The sequence below is a fragment of the Gymnoscopelus microlampas genome (genome assembly GCF_963454915.1).
Source record: "Gymnoscopelus microlampas genome assembly, chromosome: 1".
In the NCBI taxonomy this organism is placed as follows: Eukaryota; Metazoa; Chordata; class Actinopteri; order Myctophiformes; family Myctophidae; genus Gymnoscopelus; species Gymnoscopelus microlampas.
Window position 1 is genome coordinate 55900016 of NC_139962.1, and position 25606 is coordinate 55925621.

General features: G+C 41.6%; 1 protein-coding gene across 2 annotated transcripts; it reads left to right on the forward strand.

The window, feature by feature from the left end:
• The first annotated feature begins 975 nt into the window (after positions 1–975).
• Positions 976–22597, forward strand: khk (ketohexokinase). 2 transcript variants are annotated; one of them, XM_084061666.1, is made up of 8 exons: positions 976–1161; positions 1903–2019; positions 3724–3858; positions 8775–8847; positions 19758–19904; positions 20838–20926; positions 21417–21574; positions 22237–22597. In XM_084061666.1, the coding sequence occupies exons 1-8, from the start codon at positions 1070–1072 to the stop codon at positions 22338–22340; spliced, it is 915 nt and encodes a 304-aa protein (XP_083917792.1). In that variant the 5' UTR covers positions 976–1069; the 3' UTR covers positions 22341–22597. The 2 variants fall into 2 exon arrangements, with proteins under 2 accessions (XP_083917792.1, XP_083917791.1); XM_084061665.1 differs by lacking the exons at positions 976–1161; positions 1903–2019 and having other exon boundaries at positions 3188–3858.
• Positions 22598–25606: the final 3009 nt, after the last annotated feature.

Below are 25606 nucleotides of genomic sequence, written 5' to 3' on the forward strand. Positions count from 1 at the left end.
GGTAATAAATGAATGAAAGAAATACTTTCAAAATCGTATTAATTTTACGGAATACTCTGTCAACCTTATCTTCAAGTCTCTTTATCAGCGTGATGAATCAAACACAATACACGGTGATAGTGATAAGTATCAACACCATCAGTGATGGAAGAAGTATTCAATGTTTTTAATTAAGTGATTGATTGATTGATTGATTGTATGCTTTGTAATATTAATACAAATCTACAGAGTAACTAGTAAATAAAGTTTTCAAATTGTAGTGGAGAGCAAAAGTATTTGCCTCTGAGATGTAGTGGAGTAGAAGGTATAGAACATTGGAAATAATAGTAAATAATACCTCAACATTTTACTAAAGTACTGTACTTGAGTAAATATACTTAGTTACTTTCAGTTTCCACCACTGTCAACACCATCCATGACCAACACAATAACAATATCGTAAAAGTAGGCTACAACCTAGCCATGGATCACACTACGGTCATGGATGAACTTCAACATAGTGTTTGCACTTTCTTCCTTTTTGGCTCGTACATCTACATACACGTTCAAATTTCAAATATAAAGTGTTTTCCCATGGCCACGGATATTACCATTATGTACGGCCTCTCAAAAGAACCTGTATATTCCGTATTGTTCAATAAAAAGCATTGTAATCCGATTGGTGGCCATTTTCTCATACAGTTAATAATGTATCATAGTGCAATACACCTTCCAACCAATAGGGTCACGAAGTTGAAAGCACTTGGAGAAAATATGGAGAAATGGGCAAATGGCCACCGAACAATACGGAAGATACGGGTACTTCTGAGGGCCCGTAGATAATTCTAACATCCGTGGTCATGGGGTAATATTTGAAATATGAACGTTTAAGTAGATGTACGGGCCAAAAGGGGAGAAAGTGCAAACACTATGTTGAAGTTCATTCAGGGCTATCTTCGGGTGAGCTCGGTCATTTCCGTACAACAAAGCCGAACCCTTGCTATGCTAAAGACACAGATAATGACAGGTCTCTTGTCCAAAGTCCAAAGAATTCGGATGTCCAGTGTCAGTGTCGTACAACACAGAGAACATGGGCGACAAGAAGATCCTCAGCATCGGTCTGGTGTGTCTGGACATCATTAACGTGGTGGACAGATACCCGGAAGAGGACACGGACAGCAGGTCTGTTTGGACAACTAAATAATCATAATAATAATAATGTAATAATGTGCTGTTGAAACAACAGCTGCTTCTCCTGTTGTATCTGTATTGTAACCGTCAGTCAATGGACTGCATGAGCAACAATTAATATGGCAACCGCTCGGAATTTGATGAACTGTTATAATAGGGAAGACTGTTTTATTTGATTATTTTTATTCATGTTTGCAAAGGCGATGATATGCATTGCATGGCCATTCGTCTAAGCCACTCTGCAGGATCTTTATGCTTTGTTGTGCACTGACTGTTACCTGACTGTCCACTACCACTGACAAGTGACAACGAAAAACTTGATAAATCTGAAGCACAAGTGTATACCGAAAGTGTTGACCTATTGAATTCTGTGACTCTAGAGGTCGCTGTGGCACAGCTCTTTGTTGTGAGTAATAGCCATAGTAATAGCCTATACCTACTGCACTGTCTTGGGAAAACAAGACCTCATTATTAGTTATTATGGCTATGAAAATACTGAAATAGAGCTCAGATAAACTGGCATAGCTGTTATTTCATGTGGGGGAAAGTCTGTAGTTCATGTCAAAAGACATGAAAGTAATTTAATAGTCTCCACAAAATTCAGTGTGTCAGCAGTTTCAGTGTACAATATTGTCCAGCTGGCCTTGTGTGGTTAGCATTTACACTGCCATTGTAGTGGTTCATTCAGTAATAAATCCCTGGCATTCATTCATATGTGTTGCTGCTCTATAGGTGTTCATCCCAGCGCTGGCAGCGAGGTGGGAACGCGTCCAACTCCTGCACCGTGCTGTCGCTTCTAGGGGCTCCGTGCGCGTTCATGGGGTCCCTAGCTCCCGGGCCCGTGGCCGAGTAAGTATAGGTTAAACCGCAATTAACCTGATAATAAGACCTGGAACGCATCTGTGTCACTGAGGAACCGGAACCGTTTTTTATCACACTGTCAGAGCTGGTATGGGTGCATCCACACATGTACGTCAAGTTGTCGCACGGAAGTCGGAAGTCCCGTCCACTCCCATGTTAAGTTAAAAACCGGAAGTTCCGGTTTTTAACTTAACATGGGAGTGGATGGGACGTCTGACTTCCGAGCGCGTGGATGCACCCTATGTGGTGGACTTTACGTCTGCTATACAATTACCATTGCCGGCGGTTCTCAAACGTTTTAATTTCCAATGGTCACCATAACTCTGAGAGTGTAGAAATGGAACCAGGTGGACCCGTACAGGTCCATTTGGTTCCATTTGTACACTCTCAGAGTTACAGACCCGTAAGGGTCCATTTGGAACCCGGAAGCGGACCGGTAAGAGGGAATCGTTAAAATCCGAAAGGATCTCAACCCTACTACTAACTCACAGTCACATTGGAAAAGGTTGGCCTAATAATCTGCTTTGTTATTTTAATCAGTCCAACACATTACGAATATAGCTAGGCTACACATTATTACTATTATCAGCTGTCCTCTTAATCTCCCCATGATAAGATAACATGTCTCCATAGAGACATTTTCTCTGGACTCTGTCCTGCAGGTCCACAGAATATAGTTCTAAATCAGCATCACAACATCACATTTGAAATGTCATGTGACAGTTTATACAGTAGGCTATATGCACATACTGTACACATCTTCTGACAGTGGTGACTAACCCCCCACGGCCAATATCCTACATTGCCTGTTAGTGTTGAGGTAGTCTCGTGTAGCCAGACAACTATTCCACAATCTCTGAATGCTATACTGGAGTCTGAAACCTCCCGAAATCCAAGACAGGAAGCTGCCATCTGTTTGTCATTTCTGTTCACGATGATATATCTTAAAATATCGTTACATACAAAATAATAATTTCCATTTCTTCTAAGCAGCAAGCTGTATGCTTTGATGATTTTGCTTTATATTCAGATAAATTTGCACGACTGTAAAGATGTTTCATCTTTACAGTCGTGCAAATTTAGTGGTGAGGAGGCGTCACATCCGCTTCATCGCTTGATCATTTTCCGAGCTTCCGTGCTCCAGCCTGTATGACGCAAACGTTTGAAAACGTTTGGCAACAGTCTGGCTCGCGAGACTATAGCGTTGAGATGACCCTTACAGGTTGATGGATGTACATATATCTTCATATTGATTTTGATATTAATTTTGATTTGATATGACTTTGGACACTCAGGAGATTATAATGATTGATACTTATTCCACTTCTCTCCAAGCAGCCACTCTCTCACGTGTTCACTCCAACCTATCTTATCTCTTCTTTTGAACATTTCCTGTAGGATCGTGGTGGAGATCTGATGTCTTCGATATGTATTTACCCGCTTTCTGTATCTTTGTGTTTTCTCTACTCCAATGTCTCCCTCTTTCTACCTTGCTACGGTTTCTTTACTCTCTTCTGCCCTGTTTCTGTCTTTCTTTTTCCTTCTGATGTTCTGTCTTTTCCTCTCTCCTCCGTCTCTCCCTGTCCCATTCTCTCTGTTTCTGTCTGTCTGTCTGTCTGTCTGTCTGTCTGTCTGTCTGTCTGTCTGTCTGTCTGTCTGTCTGTCTGATGTGATTGTTGTGTGTTTGTGTAGCTTTGTTCTCAATGACTTCCAGAAGTACGACATCGACATCTCTCTGCTGTCTGAGCATGCTCAGTGCTCCTTCCCAGCATCCGTCGTTATCAGCAACGTCACCACAGGCAGTCGTACTATCCTACACATGAACAGGTCTGTGTTTTGTGTGTGTGTGTGTGTAGAAATCCAAATGTGCAAGGGGTGCAGGTCATGTGTTCTTTCGTTCTTCATTTGTACTCGTGCTAACGTGTGTCCTTTTTTGCATGTTTTAAAATCTTGAGTTGTTCCAGCTATTAGTCCTTGGTTATTCTGCTCCACTGGTGTTGTGGTGGTCCCCACCGTGCCCCCTAGGTGGAGCCATACTAACACACTTGGTCCCTTTCTAGGTAAATGGTGTTCTTATACTGTACTTCTGTCTCCCAGAGATACCTTCTTACTTCACCTCCTCTTCCTTACCCTGCTGGCTTGGGATAAGTACTGTTTGGAATCTGTACAATCTCCATCATCATCATCATTTAAATGCTCCTGATGATAATGAGGTTTTATTCATTGTTTTATAAGGATATCGTTGCTGTCGGGCAGAAAGCTCTTAACTCCATATTCTAACTTTCTGTGTTTTTTTGTAAATTAACGCCTTACTTGATCACACAAAAGCATCAAAAGTAGCAGATCCTCAAACTCAAAGAGCGGCGCTTGTAGATCTGCTACTTTTGAATTTTAATCCTGAAAAGTAACAGTTTTGGACATAATGAGGTTTCCACCCGACAGAGACGATATGTTTTAGTATACCGACATCTCTTACACAACGGATCCATGTGCTGCTTTATGCACGAGAACTCAGATCTGATGAAGAGCTCAATTCCTTCCTCTCCTTTTACATTCTTCCACTCTTTCAATCTTGTCTCTTGCTCTCTTTTTTTCTTCTCTTTGCCTGTCTTGCTATAGTTTTATTGTTGGGGATTTCTCCAGGCGAGGGGTGGACATCTCTGCCGTGGCCTGGCAGCAGGCGGGCGAGACCCCCTGTGCCTGTTGCGTGGTGTGTCCCACCACCGGCTCGCGTACCGTCCTGCTCTCTGACATGTAAGACAGACAGAGCCGATGGGAAGGAGGGATCAGACCAGTGTTGCCAGAGTTTGTGAGTGAAACAAGCGACCAGGTCTATGAAAACAAGCCCAAAAGAAGCGACCAGTTTTACCACTTGAGCCCTATTACGTAAATCATTTATTTGAAAATAGCCGATCTACAAGCTCTGTGAGTTTGTAGATCTGCCATTTTCAAAAAGAATCTTGAAAGAATCTTTAAATGTTTTTAATGTTTAGAATTTATTTTAACAAGACCAATCTTTTTGGGGATCCCTGGCGCAAAATATCTTTAGATGGGGGGTCCGCAGACAAAAATATATTCATTTGCGGGGGGGTTAGGGTGACAATGTTTGTCCTTGACATGACAATGTTTGAGAAACACTGGTTTAAACAACATTAGGAAGGATGCCCAAATAAGCAAGTACACTTCAGAAACAAGCCCTCCCCCTAAAAAGCAACCCGCAACTACCAATATTTACAAGCGACTTTACAGGAAAAACAAGCCCAAGAAGCAGACCTGGCAACACTGGATCAGACCTGGCGTCAAATAGTTCTTTACAAATACTTGTGCTTTGTTTTAAAAGTGCAGTGTATTGCCTCTGGGGGTGAGGTACACACATTTTGCAAAACATTAAGTTATACTGTAGGAAAGCCATAGGAAAGTGACAACCACTTTTTTGCCTGACATCTAAAATGAGATTTGGCTTGACTAAATGATACAAATTTTAAACCAATTGTGTACATGGAGAGGAAACAAAATGATAAACTATGTGGTAAACCCCACCCATCTGGCACTCAATGGCAGTTAAAACACACACAACTATGTATAAATACTGTTTGACCCAGGTGTGGAATGGCTCCATAAACGTGATCATGGAGCATTACATGATGATTTCATGTTGGGGTCTAATGGAGAGAGCTGAACCACTGCAGAGAAATGAGGGAGAGAGAAAGTCAGAAAGACAGTCCTGTTGCTGAAAGGTCACATGTTTGATTCCCTGGCCAACGATGTAAGTTTTATTTATATATTTTTTTACTTTTTACCCATTTATCTCCCCAATTAGTCAATTGATTCCTCCCCACACACACATCTGTGTTATCACTGCTGATGTATCCTACTGACTAACCTACCAGTGAGGAGCCCCCACCGGGAGCACTTAGAGCTTTCGTGCTACTCCTCCCGCCCAACACTCCCTGCTGACAGGTTACCGCCCCAGCTCGTAGGATTATGTGCAGTGCCAATTATCACCCTCCCCGCCCCGACCTCCCTCCTCCGAACACAGGCCAATTGGGTTCTAGTAGACGCTCGACAAAGCCGGATGCACCACGGTGGATTTGAACCCACGACTTCCGTGGTGGTGGGCAGCTACTTTACCACTGCTCCACCCATGCACTACGATGTACGTTTTATTGGCAGTGGACTTTGAGTTACACAATCCAGTAGGAGAGACATTGCTTTTGCTATTAGGAGGCTTTGCCCATGAAACAAACGACTGATCAGACTTCCTGAGGATTTGGATCCAATCCATATACAGTACATGCACAATGCTCTCCACTAGGCGGAGTCAGTGTGCAACCACTGGTGGTGAGGAGGTAGCCTGGCATGGCCAGACCAAAGTGAGGGTTGAAAGCCTTCAAAGCCATGGGAATACACACCACAGAGGGGGGTTTGGGGATGAGTATTTTTTTTTAAATTTATATAGTTGCTGTCGGGCAGAAACCTTATCTCTGCAGATTTGAACTTTTTGTGCTTTTTCACAAAAGTATCAAAAGAAGCAGATTTGCCAGCTTGTAGATCTGCTACTTTTGCATTTTTTTTGACATATGAGGTTATATGTATATACTGTATGAGGTTAAGTTATAAAAACATGAAACCGTTGCGTTGTATGTGGGGTTTCTAGCCCGAGGCTAATTTGCGACCCCTGTCCCTGGTTAGGCCTTTCTATATATCTACCAAGTTAAAAAATAATCCAATTACAATAAGCACATGCTCTAATAAGTACAAAAGCAATAACGTTCCCAAATTATAGTCATGAAAGCAATGACGTTAACGTTTTAAAACGTGCACAACATATTAGTGTTCTCAGCGTTGGTTTAATTTCAACCAGTGTTTTATACCTTTTCATTCAATATTTTGAGTTTGTTATTTTATTTTTTAAGGTTTTTTCATTTAATCGTCACTTTAGACTACCCTGTGCAAACTGTCTACACTGAGACGCTTTGCCGAAATGAAGACGAGCGGTAGCACTGTCTCCAAAGATAACACCTTCATATCCAGTTGATCCAGAGGTTGAAATGGCGGCTGGAAAAGTCAATCCAGCACTAAAGGACAAATCCCACGACGGGACCAGAGGCTTAGATACTTGGCAGACCCTGGGTCATGTCTGCAAATCCCACATGACAGGCTGATATGGCTGTCAGGTAAACCTTAATAGCGGTGAAGGCTTTACCCTCATCCAAAAGCTCATGACTTGTGATTGTGATTTTCTTTTTTACACACCACTCCTCAGTCCTCAAACACACACAAATTAGGCAGATCCAGTGGAGGAGGACATTTCTCCCCACCAGGCTGACGGGTCTCTGCATGGCTTGAGAAGAGGAAATATTTCTGTCATCCAATAAACTGCTCACATTGGAGCTATCAGTATCGGCAACAACCCCTCCTCCTGTCCTCTCATCATCAGTATGGGAGAAATCAGAGAGAGGAAGACAGGGAGTCTTTTGCAGAACTTTCCCTAGTTAATATGAGGGCTAGCATAAACACTAGTTAGTTACTAGTTACTAGTAGATAGGTTTAGCGTAGTTAGCCAAAAGAGCATGTTACAGTAGTTGCATGCTGTCACCCGACATGCTCTCTCGAAGCTTAAACTCTGGTGAAGAGAGTGGATTGCTTGACTGACCAACATGATAGCAGGCCCAGGGCACCCATGGAAGTATAGGTGCAGGAACAGACTAGCTAGTACCCAACACAGTAGCAGTCCCTTTGTAGTGGTGTGGGAGTAATTCTACATGATCACTGTCAATTGATCCAACTAATGATCACTGCATGTCTAATAATATACCACCATAATGGCCATTACATTAACACTGATGTGGTAGCAGATTCAGCACTGGTCAAACATACTTATTTTTTTATTGCCACAGTTCCTTCATGACAAATTGTCTGTCTGCCAAGTATTGCCAGAAACATGAAAAGAAATCAGTACAGCACTAATAATCATGAGGTGTGGCGATGTGTAATCAAAGCAAACTCTCCATGTCTATCTGATTGTTTTGGGGTTCATGGTTTAAGAAAGCTGTACAGTAATTAATACAAATTAAGCAGCATGTTTTTCCGTTCTGTTCAGTTCTTCTTGTGTTGTTCACTTTGGCTTCTCTTTGTCCTGTTGTGTTGCGTTGTATTCTGTTCTGTTTCTGTGTATTCCATCTCTGTTTGGTTTGGTTGGACAATGAATCATTGAATCATATTTTTGGTTGAAAATCATGTCTTTTTGAAAAATGTCAACCATGATCAGTGTGAAGTGCTGACATCCTGTAATTCAGTACGTGGTACTCAAAGTGGGGTCCGGGGACCCCCCAGACAGATGGCAGGTTTGTTTGTAGACCTGGCATCCTATAGTGTGTGTAAAGTTTCAATATAGAGATTTTCTTTTTTTAAATATTATACTGTTTAGACTGATGATAGGTTCTTGGTTTACCTATGATCCTAGATGACTATTTCTATGCATTTGATGTATCATCTCGTATTTACCTTGCTTACTGTAAATCGCTCTGGATTAAGAGTGTCTGCTAAATGCCTAGATTGTAATTGTAAATTGTTCCAGGGGGTCCCCAGCATAATTAGTTAATACAGTGTCACAATCATTTTAATTACTTTAACCATATGTTATACTTTGGCTATTCAAAAATAGCAGATCTACAAGCTCACAGCTTGTACACCTGAACCCAATTTTTTTTTTAAATATTGAAAATGTCTCCCCCCACCAGGAACCTACCAGATGTGTCAGCAGCAGATTTCTCCAAGGTGGACCTCAGTCAGTACAAATGGATTCACTGGGAGGTGAGTAGTTGCTACTGGCCAACTCTGGATGACAGGGCTGGTTTACAGTCATTAGACTGTATTTGTACCGTGGCCAACAACAGTAAAACACTTATCTAGTGAGGTGCACAGGAAACCGTCACCATGGTAAACTAAAATGTGCATTTTTTTTTCACAAGAATAACATTTCGAGCTAATGCTCTTCATCAGACTCAGTCTGATGGAGCAGTCAGTTCAAAACACCAGACAGACATATGGCTGCATTCAATTCTTTGATGTAAACTGAAGCCCAACAGTGTGCAAGCGTTTTTTCTTTTGTCTTTCCTAGTATGTTTCATTTTCCGCTCAGCACCTGCCCAACTTTGGGATTGGATGTGCGTGCTCTTCTTCGTTATGTCTTCACAAGAATAAACATAGGAGGAATCATACGGAAATGAAATCCTTCACTCCTTTGCAGAAAGTACTTAACTTGACAACTGCAAGTGATTTCCTCATCTCTTTGAATCCAACAGGTTTGTTGCACATGAGGGGGAAAAAAAAGTGGAAAAAAAGTTTAGTTGTTGTTTTACATCATCAAGTTTTTGTGTAATTACCTGTATTTTCTTCTGGTGCTCTGCCTTTTAACAATTTGTCCAGTTATCATTTAGCTCTGGTCCATAGCGTTAGTGAGTTGTCTCTAATGCTCTGCCAGGGACTGTATTTCCGTACCGACCAAGTTTTTTGATGGCTACCGATGTCTAAATTGTAGTTCAAAAAATCACACCCTGTGTGAAGGTATACATTTTGTCATCGATATGTGTTTATAATGTGTCAGAATGAGACCAGACCATTATTGGTTGGGTAGCTTGTCAATCAAGAGCGGGGGGCGGGGAATGAATGCTATTGGTTGTGTAGCTTGTCAATCAAATCATCCCGCCCCTCCTAGAGAATAGCCTACTTTATCGTCAATTTTATAATAAATAGGACCATTATTTAGCAAAACGCATATCCTGATGATTGAAAGGAGACTTTAAACTAGCGACTGGAAGCATATAGAATTTATGACAATTTTTATTACAGTAAGAAAATCTAGTCTAAAGTTTGTCAAAAAACCCATTCACTTGCGTTAAAATAAATTCTTTCTGACACCGCAGGTCGGCGCAGGGTAAAACAGCACCACTCTGGCCATTTTGTCGGCCTCATCGTAAATATCTAAGACTTGCCCCTTGGTTGAAAGTCTTTTCTCCGCAGTGGGAAGCCTCTAAGAACCGCAACCTTTTTGTGTAAAAAACGTTTTGGGCAGAAAAAAAAAATATCACCGCTAGACCGGGAAACTTTGATTCACTCCTCAACACCACCTACAAAACTGGTCAATAGAAAAATGCAATTGACCACACTGCAATTTAGGTAGACCTTGAAAACCTAGCATAGTCTGTGGCATGCTGGACCAGGGCTAGTTATCGTTGAAGGTTCATCTTTTTGTTCATCTTTAAGCCACTGTACAGAAGATTAGTCTATGCAAGTTTTACCAGATCACTGGCTGTTAGTCAGCATTACCTGCTTCCACCTCTCGCGATGAGGACGTAGGGGTGGATTTTGAAATGCTATTTCTTTTTTTAGTTGGACACCTAGATGGCCACTGAGTAAGAGTGCATAGTACCATGTAGTCCTTACCGCAGCTAACTCCGGTTCAGAGGTTCAAAGACAACCAGAGAAACTACTGTTTGTCATCATGGTATGCGCTCTTATTTTGGTGAGCCATCCGACCTGCCCTTTTAAAAAATATTTTTTCTAGATTGTTTGGGGGGCCAATGCCCACTGCACTGTTGGCCATGGGAATCTTCTCCGAATCAAATGGATCTTTCATTTTATTTATTTTCTCCCAATTTAGTTCATGTAATAATTGATTAATTGTCAGGTTGGCCTTGACATCTTTTCCCAGGCCTGAGCTATTTTAAATCTTTGTGAGCCATATCCAATAGCCAATACTGACACATTTAGGGTTATACAATCATTTACTGCCCTCCCCTCAGACGCAGGACAAGGTGGAGGGTAGATTCTTTCTGGATGTTGTAGTCAGACAGGGTCCGTCCGTCTTCCAGTTGCTTGCCAGCAAAGATCAGCCTCTGCTGATCAGGGGGAATGCCTTCCTTGTCCTGGATTTTGGCCTTGACATTCTCAATGTTGTCACTTGGCTCAACCTCCAGCGTGATGGTCTTGCCAGTCAGGGTTTTGACGAAGATCTGCATGTTTAAACAATTTGAGTCGTTGAGTCTGTCAATTATGCAATAATATATCAATCTAAACGATCTGTCTCTATGATTCTCTTAGGATCCACTTAAACAATATCAAACGACACTCTGCAAACTGTTGAACTGAACTCTATGCCCCCTTCTTTTATGTTGCTTGTAACATCACAGCTCCGACATCATCTGAGGTCAGACACAGTTCTGACCTCATGTTGTGACATTGTGAATGTCTCCAAAATTCTAGTGCACTACCCTTTGTTGGAGTACTTATTGCAGTGCTGTTATCAGAGTACTTGGAGGACACTGTATGACATCAGTCAACAGCACTATAATGTCAGTACTGTGACGTCAGGCCAGTGTTGATTTCATCGACTAAAACTGTGACGAAAAATGTTGCTCGACTACCTTTTTTCACTGACGAAAACTAGATAAAAAACAAATAAAAACTAACTATGATGACTAAAACTAAGACTAAATATATTGACAGTTTCGTCAACAAATAAAAACTAGACTAAAATGTTAGTGAGGGACTAGTGGATTATTGGTTGGGTAGCTTGTCAATCAAGAGCGGGGGGCGGGGAATGAATGCTATTGGTTGTGTAGCTTGTCAATCAAATCATCCCGCCCCTCCTAGAGAATAGCCTACTTTATCGTCAATTTTATAATAAATAGGACCATTATTTAGCAAAACGCATATCCTGATGATTGAAAGGAGACTTTAAACTAGCGACTGGAAGCATATAGAATTTATGACAATTTTTATTACAGTAAGAAAATCTAGTCTAAAGTTTGTCAAAAAACCCATTCACTTGCGTTAAAATAAATTCTTTCTGACACCGCAGGTCGGCGCAGGGTAAAACAGCGCCACTCTGGCCATTTTGTCGGCCTCATCGTAAATATCTAAGACTTGCCCCTTGGTTGAATGTCTTTTCTCCGCAGTGGGAAGCCTCTAAGAACCGCAACCTTTTTGTGTAAAAAACGTTTTGGGCAGAAAAAAAAATATCACCACTAGACCGGGAAACTTTGATTCACTCCTCAACACCACCTACAAAACTGGTCAATAGAAAAATGCAATTGACCACACTGCAATTTAGGTAGACCTTGAAAACCTAGCATAGTCTGTGGCACGCTGGACCAGGGCTAGTTATCGTTGAAGGTTCATCTTTTTGTTCATCTTTAAGCCACTGTACAGAAGATTAGTCTATGCAAGTTTTACCAGATCACTGGCTGTTAGTCAGCATTACCTGCTTCCACCTCTCGCGATGAGGACGTAGGGGTGGATTTTGAAATGCTATTTCTTTTTTTAGTTGGACACCTAGATGGCCACTGAGTAAGAGTGCATAGTACCATGTAGTCCTTACCGCAGCTAACTCCGGTTCAGAGGTTCAAAGACAACCAGAGAAACTACTGTTTGTCATCATGGTATGCGCTCTTATTTTGGTGAGCCATCCGACCTGCCCTTTTAAAAAATATTTTTTCTAGATTGTTTGGGGGGCCAATGCCCACTGCACTGTTGGCCATGGGAATCTTCTCCGAATCAAATGGATCTTTCATTTTATTTATTTTCTCCCAATTTAGTTCATGTAATTGATTAATTGTCAGGTTGGCCTTGACATCTTTTCCCAGGCCTGAGCTATTTTAAATCTTTGTGAGCCATATCCAATAGCCAATACTGACACATTTAGGGTTATACAATCATTTACTGCCCTCCCCTCAGACGCAGGACAAGGTGGAGGGTAGATTCTTTCTGGATGTTGTAGTCAGACAGGGTGTGTCCGTCTTCCAGTTGCTTGCCAGCAAAGATCAGCCTCTGCTGATCAGGGGGAATGCCTTCCTTGTCCTGGATTTTGGCCTTGACATTCTCAATGTTGTCACTTGGCTCAACCTCCAGCGTGATGGTCTTGCCAGTCAGGGTTTTGACGAAGATCTGCATTCCTCCCCTAAGGCGCAGCACAAGGTGGAGTGTGGACTCCTTCTGGATGTTGTAGTCAGACAGGGTGCGTCCATCTTCCAGTTGCTTGCCAGCAAAGATCAGCCTCTGCTGATCAGGGGGAATGCCTTCCTTGTCCTGGATTTTGGCCTTGACATTCTCAATGTTGTCACTTGGCTCAACCTCCAGCGTGATGGTCTTGCCAGTCAGGGTTTTGACGAAGATCTGCATTCCTCCCCTAAGGCGCAGCACAAGGTGGAGTGTGGACTCCTTCTGGATGTTGTAGTCAGACAGGGTGCGTCCATCTTCCAGTTGCTTGCCAGCAAAGATCAGCCTCTGCTGATCAGGGGGAATGCCTTCCTTGTCCTGGATTTTGGCCTTGACATTCTCAATGTTGTCACTTGGCTCAACCTCCAGCGTGATGGTCTTGCCAGTCAGGGTTTTGACGAAGATCTGCATGTTTAAACAATTTGAGTCGTTGAGTCTGTCAATTATGCAATATATATAATAAATATCAATCTAAACGATCTGTCTCTATGATTCTCTTAGGATCCACTTAAACAATATCAAACGACACTCTGCAAACTGTTGAACTGAACTCTATGCCCCCTTCTTTTATGTTGCTTGTAACATCACAGCTGTTATCAGAGTACTTGGAGGACACTGTATGACATCAGTCAACAGCACTATAATGTCAGTACTGTGACGTCAGGCCAGTGTTGATTTCATCGACTAAAACTGTGACGAAAAATGTTGCTCGACTACCTTTTTTCACTGACGAAAACTAAATAAAAAACAAATAAAAACTAACTATGATGACTAAAACTAAGACTAAATATATTGACAGTTTCGTCAACAAATAAAAACTAGACTAAAATGTTAGTGAGGGACTAGTGGATTATTGGTTGGGTAGCTTGTCAATCAAGAGCGGGGGGCGGGGAATGAATGCTATTGGTTGTGTAGCTTGTCAATCAAATCATCCCGCCCCTCCTAGAGAATAGCCTACTTTATCGTCAATTTTATAATAAATAGGACCATTATTTAGCAAAACGCATATCCTGATGATTGAAAGGAGACTTTAAACTAGCGACTGGAAGCATATAGAATTTATGACAATTTTTATTACAGTAAGAAAATCTAGTCTAAAGTTTGTCAAAAAACCCATTCACTTGCGTTAAAATAAATTCTTTCTGACACCGCAGGTCGGCGCAGGGTAAAACAGCGCCACTCTGGCCATTTTGTCGGCCTCATCGTAAATATCTAAGACTTGCCCCTTGGTTGAATGTCTTTTCTCCGCAGTGGGAAGCCTCTAAGAACCGCAACCTTTTTGTGTAAAAAACGTTTTGGGCAGAAAAAAAAATATCACCGCTAGACCGGGAAACTTTGATTCACTCCTCAACACCACCTACAAAACTGGTCAATAGAAAAATGCAATTGACCACACTGCAATTTAGGTAGACCTTGAAAACCTAGCATAGTCTGTGGCACGCTGGACCAGGGCTAGTTATCGTTGAAGGTTCATCTTTTTGTTCATCTTTAAGCCACTGTACAGAAGATTAGTCTATGCAAGTTTTACCAGATCACTGGCTGTTAGTCAGCATTACCTGCTTCTTCCTCTCGCGATGAGGACGTAGGGGTGGATTTTGAAATGCTATTTCTTTTTTTAGTTGGACACCTAGATGGCCACTGAGTAAGAGTGCATAGTACCATGTAGTCCTTACCGCAGCTAACTCCGGTTCAGAGGTTCAAAGACAACCAGAGAAACTACTGTTTGTCATCATGGTATGCGCTCTTATTTTGGTGAGCCATCCGACCTGCCCTTTTAAAAAATATTTTTTCTAGATTGTTTGGGGGGCCAATGCCCACTGCACTGTTGGCCATGGGAATCTTCTCCGAATCAAATGGATCTTTCATTTTATTTATTTTCTCCCAATTTAGTTCATGTAATTGATTAATTGTCAGGTTGGCCTTGACATCTTTTCCCAGGCCTGAGCTATTTTAAATCTTTGTGAGCCATATCCAATAGCCAATACTGACACATTTAGGGTTATACAATCATTTACTGCCCTCCCCTCAGACGCAGGACAAGGTGGAGGGTAGATTCTTTCTGGATGTTGTAGTCAGACAGGGTGTGTCCGTCTTCCAGTTGCTTGCCAGCAAAGATCAGCCTCTGCTGATCAGGGGGAATGCCTTCCTTGTCCTGGATTTTGGCCTTGACATTCTCAATGTTGTCACTTGGCTCAACCTCCAGCGTGATGGTCTTGCCAGTCAGGGTTTTGACGAAGATCTGCATTCCTCCCCTAAGGCGCAGCACAAGGTGGAGTGTGGACTCCTTCTGGATGTTGTAGTCAGACAGGGTGCGTCCATCTTCCAGTTGCTTGCCAGCAAAGATCAGCCTCTGCTGATCAGGGGGAATGCCTTCCTTGTCCTGGATTTTGGCCTTGACATTCTCAATGTTGTCACTTGGCTCAACCTCCAGCGTGATGGTCTTGCCAGTCAGGGTTTTGACGAAGATCTGCATTCCTCCCCTAAGGCGCAGCACAAGGTGGAGTGTGGACTCCTTCTGGATGTTGTAGTCAGACAGGGTGCGTCCATCTTCCAGTTGCTTGCCAGCAAAGATCAGCCTCTGCTGATCAGGGGGAATGCCTTCCTTGTCCTGGATTTTGGCCTTGACATTCTCAATGTTGTCACTTGGCTCAACCTCCAGCGTGATGGTCTTGCCAGTCAGGGTTTTGACGAAGATCTGCATGTTTAAACAATTTGAGTCGTTGAGTCTGTCAATTATGCAATATATATAATAAATATCAATCTAAACGATCTGTCTCTATGATTCTCTTAGGATCCACTTAAACAATATCAAACGACACTCTGCAAACTGTTGAACTGAACTCTATGCCCCCTTCTTTTATGTTGCTTGTAACATCACAGCTCCGACATCATCTGAGGTCAGACACAGTTCTGACCTCATGTTGTGACATTGTGAATGTCTCCAAAATTCTAGTGCACTACCCTTTGTTGGAGTACTTATTGCAGTGCTGTTATCAGAGTACTTGGAGGACACTGTATGACATCAGTCAACAGCACTATAATGTCAGTACTGTGACGTCAGGCCAGTGTTGATTTCATCGACTAAAACTGTGACGAAAAATGTTGCTCGACTACCTTTTTTCACTGACGAAAACTAAATGAAAAACAAATAAAAACTAACTATGATGACTAAAACTAAGACTAAATATATTGACAGTTTCGTCAACAAATAAAAACTAGACTAAAATGTTAGTGAGGGACTAGTGGATTATTGGTTGGGTAGCTTGTCAATCAAGAGCGGGGGGCGGGGAATGAATGCTATTGGTTGTGTAGCTTGTCAATCAAATCATCCCGCTCCTCCTAGAGAATAGCCTACTTTATCGTCAATTTTATAATAAATTGGACCATTATTTAGCAAAACGCATATCCTGATGATTGAAAGGAGACTTTAAACTAGCGACTGGAAGCATATAGAATTTATGACAATTTTTATTACAGTAAGAAAATCTAGTCTAAAGTTTGTCAAAAAACCCATTCACTTGCGTTAAAATAAATTCTTTCTGACACCGCAGGTCGGCGCAGGGTAAAACAGCGCCACTCTGGCCATTTTGTCGGCCTCATCGTAAATATCTAAGACTTGCCCCTTGGTTGAAAGTCTTTTCTCCGCAGTGGGAAGCCTCTAAGAACCGCAACCTTTTTGTGTAAAAAACGTTTTGGGCAGAAAAAAAAAATATCACCGCTAGACCGGGAAACTTTGATTCACTCCTCAACACCACCTACAAAACTGGTCAATAGAAAAATGCAATTGACCACACTGCAATTTAGGTAGACCTTGAAAACCTAGCATAGTCTGTGGCACGCTGGACCAGGGCTAGTTATCGTTGAAGGTTCATCTTTTTGTTCATCTTTAAGCCACTGTACAGAAGATTAGTCTATGCAAGTTTTACCAGATCACTGGCTGTTAGTCAGCATTACCTGCTTCCACCTCTCGCGATGAGGACGTAGGGGTGGATTTTGAAATGCTATTTCTTTTTTTAGTTGGACACCTAGATGGCCACTGAGTAAGAGTGCATAGTACCATGTAGTCCTTACTAGGGCTGTCAAAAAAAATCGATTCATGAATAAATCGCGATTCTTAATGCCACGATTTTAAAAATCGATTCAAAATATTAAAATCGATTTTTTAATTTTTTTTTAATTTTTTTTTTTTTTTTTTTTTTTTTTTTTTTAAATAAAATCGCAATAAATCGCAGAATCGAATATCAATTAATCGCAGAATCGCAATTTTAATCGAATCGGCACCCTAGAAAATCGCAATAAATCGCAGAATCGCAATTTTAATCGAATCGGCACCCTAGAAAATCGCAATAAATCGCAGAATCGAATCGAATATCAATTAATCGCAGAATCGCAATTTTAATCGAATCGGCACCCTAGGAATCGATTTTGAATCGAATCGTGAGGTAAGTGAATCGTGACACCCCTAGTCCTTACCGCAGCTAACTCCGGTTCAGAGGTTCAAAGACAACCAGAGAAACTACTGTTTGTCATCATGGTATGCGCTCTTATTTTGGTGAGCCATCCGACCTGCCCTTTTTAAAAATATTTTTTCTAGATTGTTTGGGGGGCCAATGCCCACTGCACTGTTGGCCATGGGAATCTTCTCCGAATCAAATGGATCTTTCATTTTATTTATTTTCTCCCAATTTAGTTCATGTAATAATAATTGATTAATTGTCAGGTTGGCCTTGACATCTTTTCCCAGGCCTGAGCTATTTTAAATCTTTGTGAGCCATATCCAATAGCCAATACTGACACATTTAGGGTTATACAATCATTTACTGCCCTCCCCTCAGACGCAGGACAAGGTGGAGGGTAGATTCTTTCTGGATGTTGTAGTCAGACAGGGTGCGTCCGTCTTCCAGTTGCTTGCCAGCAAAGATCAGCCTCTGCTGATCAGGGGGAATGCCTTCCTTGTCCTGGATTTTGGCCTTGACATTCTCAATGTTGTCACTTGGCTCAACCTCCAGCGTGATGGTCTTGCCAGTCAGGGTTTTGACGAAGATCTGCATTCCTCCCCTAAGGCGCAGCACAAGGTGGAGTGTGGACTCCTTCTGGATGTTGTAGTCAGACAGGGTGCGTCCATCTTCCAGTTGCTTGCCAGCAAAGATCAGCCTCTGCTGATCAGGGGGAATGCCTTCCTTGTCCTGGATTTTGGCCTTGACATTCTCAATGTTGTCACTTGGCTCAACCTCCAGCGTGATGGTCTTGCCAGTCAGGGTTTTGACGAAGATCTGCATTCCTCCCCTAAGGCGCAGCACAAGGTGGAGTGTGGACTCCTTCTGGATGTTGTAGTCAGACAGGGTGCGTCCATCTTCCAGTTGCTTGCCAGCAAAGATCAGCCTCTGCTGATCAGGGGGAATGCCTTCCTTGTCCTGGATTTTGGCCTTGACATTCTCAATGTTGTCACTTGGCTCAACCTCCAGCGTGATGGTCTTGCCAGTCAGGGTTTTGACGAAGATCTGCATGTTTAAACAATTTGAGTCGTTGAGTCTGTCAATTATGCAATAATATATCAATCTAAACGATCTGTCTCTATGATTCTCTTAGGATCCACTTAAACAATATCAAACGACACTCTGCAAACTGTTGAACTGAACTCTATGCCCCCTTCTTTTATGTTGCTTGTAACATCACAGCTCCGACATCATCTGAGGTCAGACACAGTTCTGACCTCATGTTGTGACATTGTGAATGTCTCCAAAATTCTAGTGCACTACCCTTTGTTGGAGTACTTATTGCAGTGCTGTTATCAGAGTACTTGGAGGACACTGTATGACATCAGTCAACAGCACTATAATGTCAGTACTGTGACGTCAGGCCAGTGTTGATTTCATCGACTAAAACTGTGACGAAAAATGTTGCTCGACTACCTTTTTTCACTGACGAAAACTAAATAAAAAACAAATAAAAACTAACTATGATGACTAAAACTAAGACTAAATATATTGACAGTTTCGTCAACAAATAAAAACTAGACTAAAATGTTAGTGAGGGACTAGTGGATCCAGTAGAACGTGTTGCTCTCTGAAAATAGCAGATCTGCTATTTTCAGCATGCAACCAAGTGTAAAATCAGCCATTACGACGCCATCAAGGCACCACCAAAATACATTTTAGTCGACTAAATCAACTGTAGATTTAGTCGACTAAAACTAGACAAAAACCAAAACATTTCAGATGACTAAAATATGACTAAAACTAAATGGAATTTTATTCAAAAGACTATGACTAACACTAAATCAAAATGTGGTGTCAAAACACTGCGTCAGGCATCTCCATATTATTTGGGTAAATACGGACATGTCATTCACAGCTGACGTTTGCCCTTTTTCTCCTTTGTACTGTGTTTTAGAGTGTTTTGTATATGTTGATGACATGTATTAGTGTGTTATTCTTTATGCTATGTTGAATACATTGGACCACAAGAAGTCCCCAGGACTTGTTTGTGTTATTCTTTTAGCCTGAATGTCTAACTGTACCTTGCGCTGTTTTACGTTTCTGACTAATAAAGTATTCAATCAATCAATCAAAGGAGACTGTATGGTGACCAAGGGTTCATTCATGTCTTTTATAACTCATTCCATGTGTTGGTGTTAAGGTCCGTCATACCACCAGAGAAAGCTTGTTTTTGTGCAAAATAAAACCATTGATAACCATTTTATGATCCGCACTGTATGTTCTCAGGGCCGTAATGCAGAGGAGCAGGTGCAGATGATCCAGCAGGTGGCGCTGTATAATAACTCCTTGCCACAGCAACACAAAATCACTATTTCTGTGGAGATAGAGAAGACGAGAGAGCCTCTGTATCAGCTGTTTCCCCACGGAGACGTGGTACGAGTCCTCTCAACCACACTCACTGTTGCAAACACGTAATAATGTTGATTATAAACATGAATTCGTATTCACAGCAATTATTGACACACTTAGTATGCAAACTACCCATTGCAATTAGAACTGCAGACTCACTCCCAATCTTCCGCCGTAATCTGAAGACTCACCTTTTCAGACTCCATGTTAGCCCGTAGCACTTGCCCTAGCCTTGACGATCTTGCAGGCTTATGCAAAGGCTAAAATGTAATTTAAAGGAATAGTTAACTCCCAAAATGACTTTTTTTCTATCGATTAGTCACCCCATGGAGACTTGAATTCATTGATATTTGTTTTGTTTTTGTTTCATTCCTAAGCCAATAATTTGATGACCAGCGGACCGGTAGGCAGCGGTTCCTGTAGGAGACGCAAAGAGTCTCCTTCGTGTCTCCTACCGGAACCGCTGCCTACCGGTCCGCTGGTCATCAAATTATTGGCTTAGGAATGCGACAAAAACAAAACAATATCCATCCAAGTCTCCATGGGGTGACTAACCGAGAAAAAATGTTTTTGTTTGGGGTGAACTATCTCTTTAAATAGCATGTTATGTAGACAGATGCCAGGTTCATTTATTGACCTGGCATCCTATAGTTTGTATAGTTTCAATGTACAGATTAAAAATATATGTATTATACTGTTTAGACTAGATTACTATTTCTATGCATTTGATGTATTACCTCATATTTACCTTGCTTACTGTAAATCACTCTGGATTAAGAGTGTCTGCTAAATGCCTGAATTGTAAATGGTTCCAAACACTTAATAATGTAATGATTATAAACATAAATTGATATTCACAGCATACTTAGTGAATATGGTATGTCACAATGCCTGATGTAAATGCCCTCCACTATCCTTTTATATTGCATTCAATTCCCTTGTTTCTCCCGTAACCAGGTGTTTGTGAGTAAGGACGTGGCCGTGCACTTTGGGTTCCACTCGGCCGAGGCGGCGGTCAGGGGCCTCTACGGCAGGGTGAAGAAAGGGTGAGTGCTTCTCAACTGGACTCTCTCTTTTCCAGGTGTTTCGCCCAGGTGGACGGACCCATTTTATGGGTCGCGACTCGCAAGTAAACATCCCTTTTTTCACTTCTTATTTAAAATATATATATATATATTTCAAAAGATTTTCAATTTCTTATTTCATTCTTTTTTTTTATTCCATAAAAAAATACATTAGACATTAGAAGTAATAAAAATAGCAGATCTACAAGCTCACAACATGTCGCATCGCAACAACTTGTTGTTTTTAAGTTGTTTGTTTTTTATTTACCCCTTGCCCCGCCTTCTTCTTCTTCCCTCCTTTCTCTTATGGATATAACAAAGACGATGCACAAAAACGAATTTCACCCACTGTTTTACACCTGTAAACCTGTGATGTGACGTCTGATTCTGATACATCCTGGTGCCTGTAGGGCCATTCTGATTTGTGCCTGGTGCCTGTAGGGCCATTCTGATTTGTGCCTGGTGCCTGTAGGGCCATTCTGATTTGTGCCTGGGCAGAGAAAGGTGCTGACGCCATGGGTCCTGACGGCTCGGTCGTCCACTCGGATGCCTTTCCCCCTGAAGCGCTGGTCGACACACTGGGAGCAGGGGACACCTTCAACGCAGCAGTCATCTATACTCTGTCTAATGGTGAGATATTCATTATAGTGGGGCTGGAAAGAGTTTAACGTGGATTCACCTGCTTGGACTATATTAGGGGTCTTCAACGGGGGGTTCCGGGACCCCTAGGGGGTCCACAGAGTTACTACTGGGGAGCCGCCAATTCCTTTGTGATACGAAACTTTTTTCTTTCTTTTTTTTACATTAACCACTTGGACCACCTAGCATCCATACTCTGAGGGGAACATTAGCCAAAAATAGCAGATCTACAAGCTCATAACGCCTCACAGCGCTTGTAGGTTGGCTATTTTCGGCAAAGAGGTTTGGTGTGAGGGGAAAAAAAGTAGACCAAGTTTTCTACGTATTGAGGGTTTAAGTGGTTGTCTGAAAACACTACACAATGACAGTGCTGTCAAACACGTCTATCTATGAAATCTATGAACATATTTAATCTGCAACAACATTTTATACAATATGTAGTGGGGGAGGGGTTCCTGCTTCATCTCTCTCAGTATCAGCTAAGGGGTCCTTGGCCTGAAAAACGTTGAAGACCCCCCTGGTCTATATGAGGGGAGAGGGCAAGCCATCCAACACACACATACATATACAGTATAGTACATGGGCTTAGAGATTTAACTTAGATTATGGAAGAAACATTAATAATACCCGACCTCCTCTCGCTTTTTCTGAAGGGGGAAGTTTACATGAAGCCCTAACCTATGGTTGTGAGGTGGCCGGAAGGAAGTGCGGCATCCACGGTTATGATGGAATCGTGACGAGGCAAAGTGATAAGTGACAAACGAGTGGAAAATTGTATAAAGGAAGGAATATTGAAGAGACACAGAGGAAGAGGTACCCCAAATTACTTTGGGGGGGTTCCCAGTTGATTAGCTTAATGTGCAACATTGTTTTCTCACTCAACAGTAAACCAACCAACAGTATAAGTGTATACAGGGTATCTGCACATTTCTGAAGTGACAATTTAAGGACGTTTAATACTAAATTGGCCAAATTGTCAAATATTGCGTAAGGAAGAGGCAAACATTGTGAAAATAGTCGATCTGCAAGCTCACAGCGCCTCGCACTGCGAGGCGCTGTGAGCTTGTAGTTCCGCTATTTTCACAATATTTATCTGTGGAACCGAGTCAAACTAAATGTAATGCCTACAATTCCAAGTGCTTGTCATGGTGGGGGGTCCCCAGTTCAAATATGATTATTTTGGGAGATATTTTTTTATACCTAGATATGTGATATTGCCTGTGGTGAGGGAGAAGGGGGCGATTGTGAGATGTAGCCTTCCAACCATGCTGACACAGTGGTAAAACAGTCGATTTATTATTTGATTTATTCCTATCAGTCAGAAAGGTTAGCAAGCCATAGGCATTGATGGATTTGATAACTTCATTGAGTGATTGATTTGTATCATATAGAAATAATATGTCATCTATGTACAGACAGATTTTGAACGTTATGTTGTTTGTTGTGATGCTGGCCAGTTTTTTTCCATTGTTTGATGTTAACAAATGGCAACATTACATGACAACAACCATTATCAAACTTTATCCATAAAATACTTTAAAATGTTTGAAATACATTTCTTTAAAAGCCTCCAACTTCAAACACGTCACATTAAAAAAAAGAAGAAAATAAAACGTCTGGTTTCATCTTTAAATAAAATGCAATACAAATGTATTTTTGCTTTACATGTTAAATTGTATGTCAGACAGTCATATTTACAGACAAGGTAGTATGTGGGTGTTTTGTATTAATTATTAATGAGTTATGCAGCCTCGTCAGTGAACCATTTCAGGACCTGGGCTTTGTTCGTGGTTACCCAGTCAATGTTAGCCCTAGTCCTTTCTAGAGCCTCATCCACGTCTTTGGTTGCTGAACCAAATCCACTGCGTTCTGCGTTGTCCTCTTTAAACTGAAGCAACTGTATGGCAAAAAGATGAAGGAATGAACATGACTATAGTATAGAGGTGTACATCAGAATATTGTCGCTGTCGGGCAGAAACCTCTTATATTTCCATATTTAAACCTTTTGTGTTTTTTCGTAAATTAACGCCCTACTTGATCATACTTCAGCGTCACACAAAAGTAGCAGATCTGTAAGCTCGAAAAACGTGCCAAGTTTTCAGCTTTGGAATTGCTACTTTTGAATTTGAATCCTGAAAAGTAAAAGTTTTGGACATAATGAGGTTTCCACCCGACAGCAATGATGTATAGCAGCATTATAGTGTGATTATTTAAAAAAGGAATAATAATTGCATTCTAAAAGCAAATGTAATCTAAATAAATAGATATCAATTAAGTTGAAAAGTTGACTCAATAGGAAAAGAAAAAATCACACCCAGTGTGAAGTGGGCGGTGTGTGGTCATCACAACATGACTCACTTTAAAAAAGGATAAATGACTTTTTTTAAAGTCCATACTGCTATTCATAGGGCTGCACATGTGTCATGTGTTTCGCTAGCCAATCACAGTCCTGAATTTGCAAAGTCAGCCAATCACATTACAGTTAGTGGTGATAACACTAGCTGTAATGTGATTGGCTGATATGAAAAAAGTATCGATTTGCATTAACAATGGAAGGGTTAGGGGGTACACAATTTTTTTGGTCGGTGTCCAAAACTCACTTATAGGGGGCGGCTACACCGCCCCAAAAATAAATTGCCACGTGAAATAGACAAGGTAAAGAGCACATGCTGTTTTGAAAACTGTATCCATGGATACTGTACATCAATTTGTATCATTACAGAAGCACCGGCACTACTATAAACTAGAAAAAGTGCTCCTCGGAGCACAGGTCTCCACCAGGTCAGGTAGGTTATTGTGCCAATCAGGATGGAATATGAAAAATCGGACGGAACCATCTTAATCACTTGACTCCAGAGATAATGTGTACCGATTTGCATGATGTTTGGACAACATTTGTAGGAGTAATATGAAAAAGAAAAGTATTGCAAAAATCAGCCTCCTGGTGGCGCTGTAATAGGGTGTTCAAAGGGTGGCATTTGTTCCTCAACGTAGTGCGAATGTGCGTGCAAAGTTTCACCGCCATCGGATGGTTCATGATTTGCAGCATTTTGTTCAAAACGGGCCACTCCTGCAAACTTTAGATAGTCAATCTTAGCCAATCAGGATGAAATATGAAAAATCAAACAGATCCGTCTTGATCACATGGCTATAGAGATCATGTGTACCGATTTGCGTGAAATTTTGATAAAATCTGAAGGCTTAATATCCAAAAATGTGTTTTACATAAGTCGGCCTCTGGCGCTATAAGAGGCAGATGTGAAAAAGGCAGGGCAAAGGTTTTTCCTTGGCCTCTAGGGAGTGCACATACAAAGTTTAACACAGTTCGGTGCAGTTATAGGTAAAAACGCAAATCGGCCTGTTATAGCGCCACCATGAGGCTGATTTGAAACATTTCAAGTGGCATTTCTTCCTCGGCCTAGTGGGAATGCGTGTGCAAAATTTCGGAAATTGCATGCTGTGTTCATGATTTGAGGCATTTTGTTCAAAACGGAGTACGCCTGCAAACTTTGGTAGCCAATTTTAGCCGTTTAATGACTATAGAGATACTGTGTAGCGATTTGCGTGATGTTTGGACAAAATCTGTAGGAGTACTGTCAAAAAATTGTTTCGCAAAAAGCGGCCTCCTGGTGGCGCTATACAGGCCCATGTGAAGAATTTGGGGCAGAGGTTCTGAATTGGCATACAGGGAGTGTGTGACACACGGACGGACGGACAGGGTGCAAAACATACTCTCGCCATGGCTTTCGGCCTGGCGGAGACAATAAAGCAGCTATACCTGTTTGTACTCAAACTCAGAGGAGAAGCATCTGGTCACATCGCTGATCAGGCTACCAAAGGAAATGGCTTCACCTACATAGCTGACACAAGGGAAAGCAAAACGCATTTATATGTTAAAAGCTGCTAATCACTGCATCAGCCACCAGTGTCCACGTAACAAATGCAACTGTCTTGGGAGTTATTGACCTGGTTAACAGTATAGTGACCATATGCCTTTTTTGCATGGGTGGTCCCCAGTGGGAT

Bases quoted from the DNA above. Each gene is read 5' to 3' on its own strand.
- khk (XM_084061665.1), top strand. From the start codon at position 3,503: ATGTCTCCCTCTTTCTACCTTGCTACGGTTTCTTTACTCTCTTCTGCC. The intron at 3,859-8,774 runs GTCTGTGTTTTG...TCCCCCCACCAG, and splicing joins ACTATCCTACACATGAACAG to GAACCTACCAGATGTGTCAG. The intron at 19,905-20,837 runs GTACGAGTCCTC...TCCCGTAACCAG, and splicing joins TGTTTCCCCACGGAGACGTG to GTGTTTGTGAGTAAGGACGT.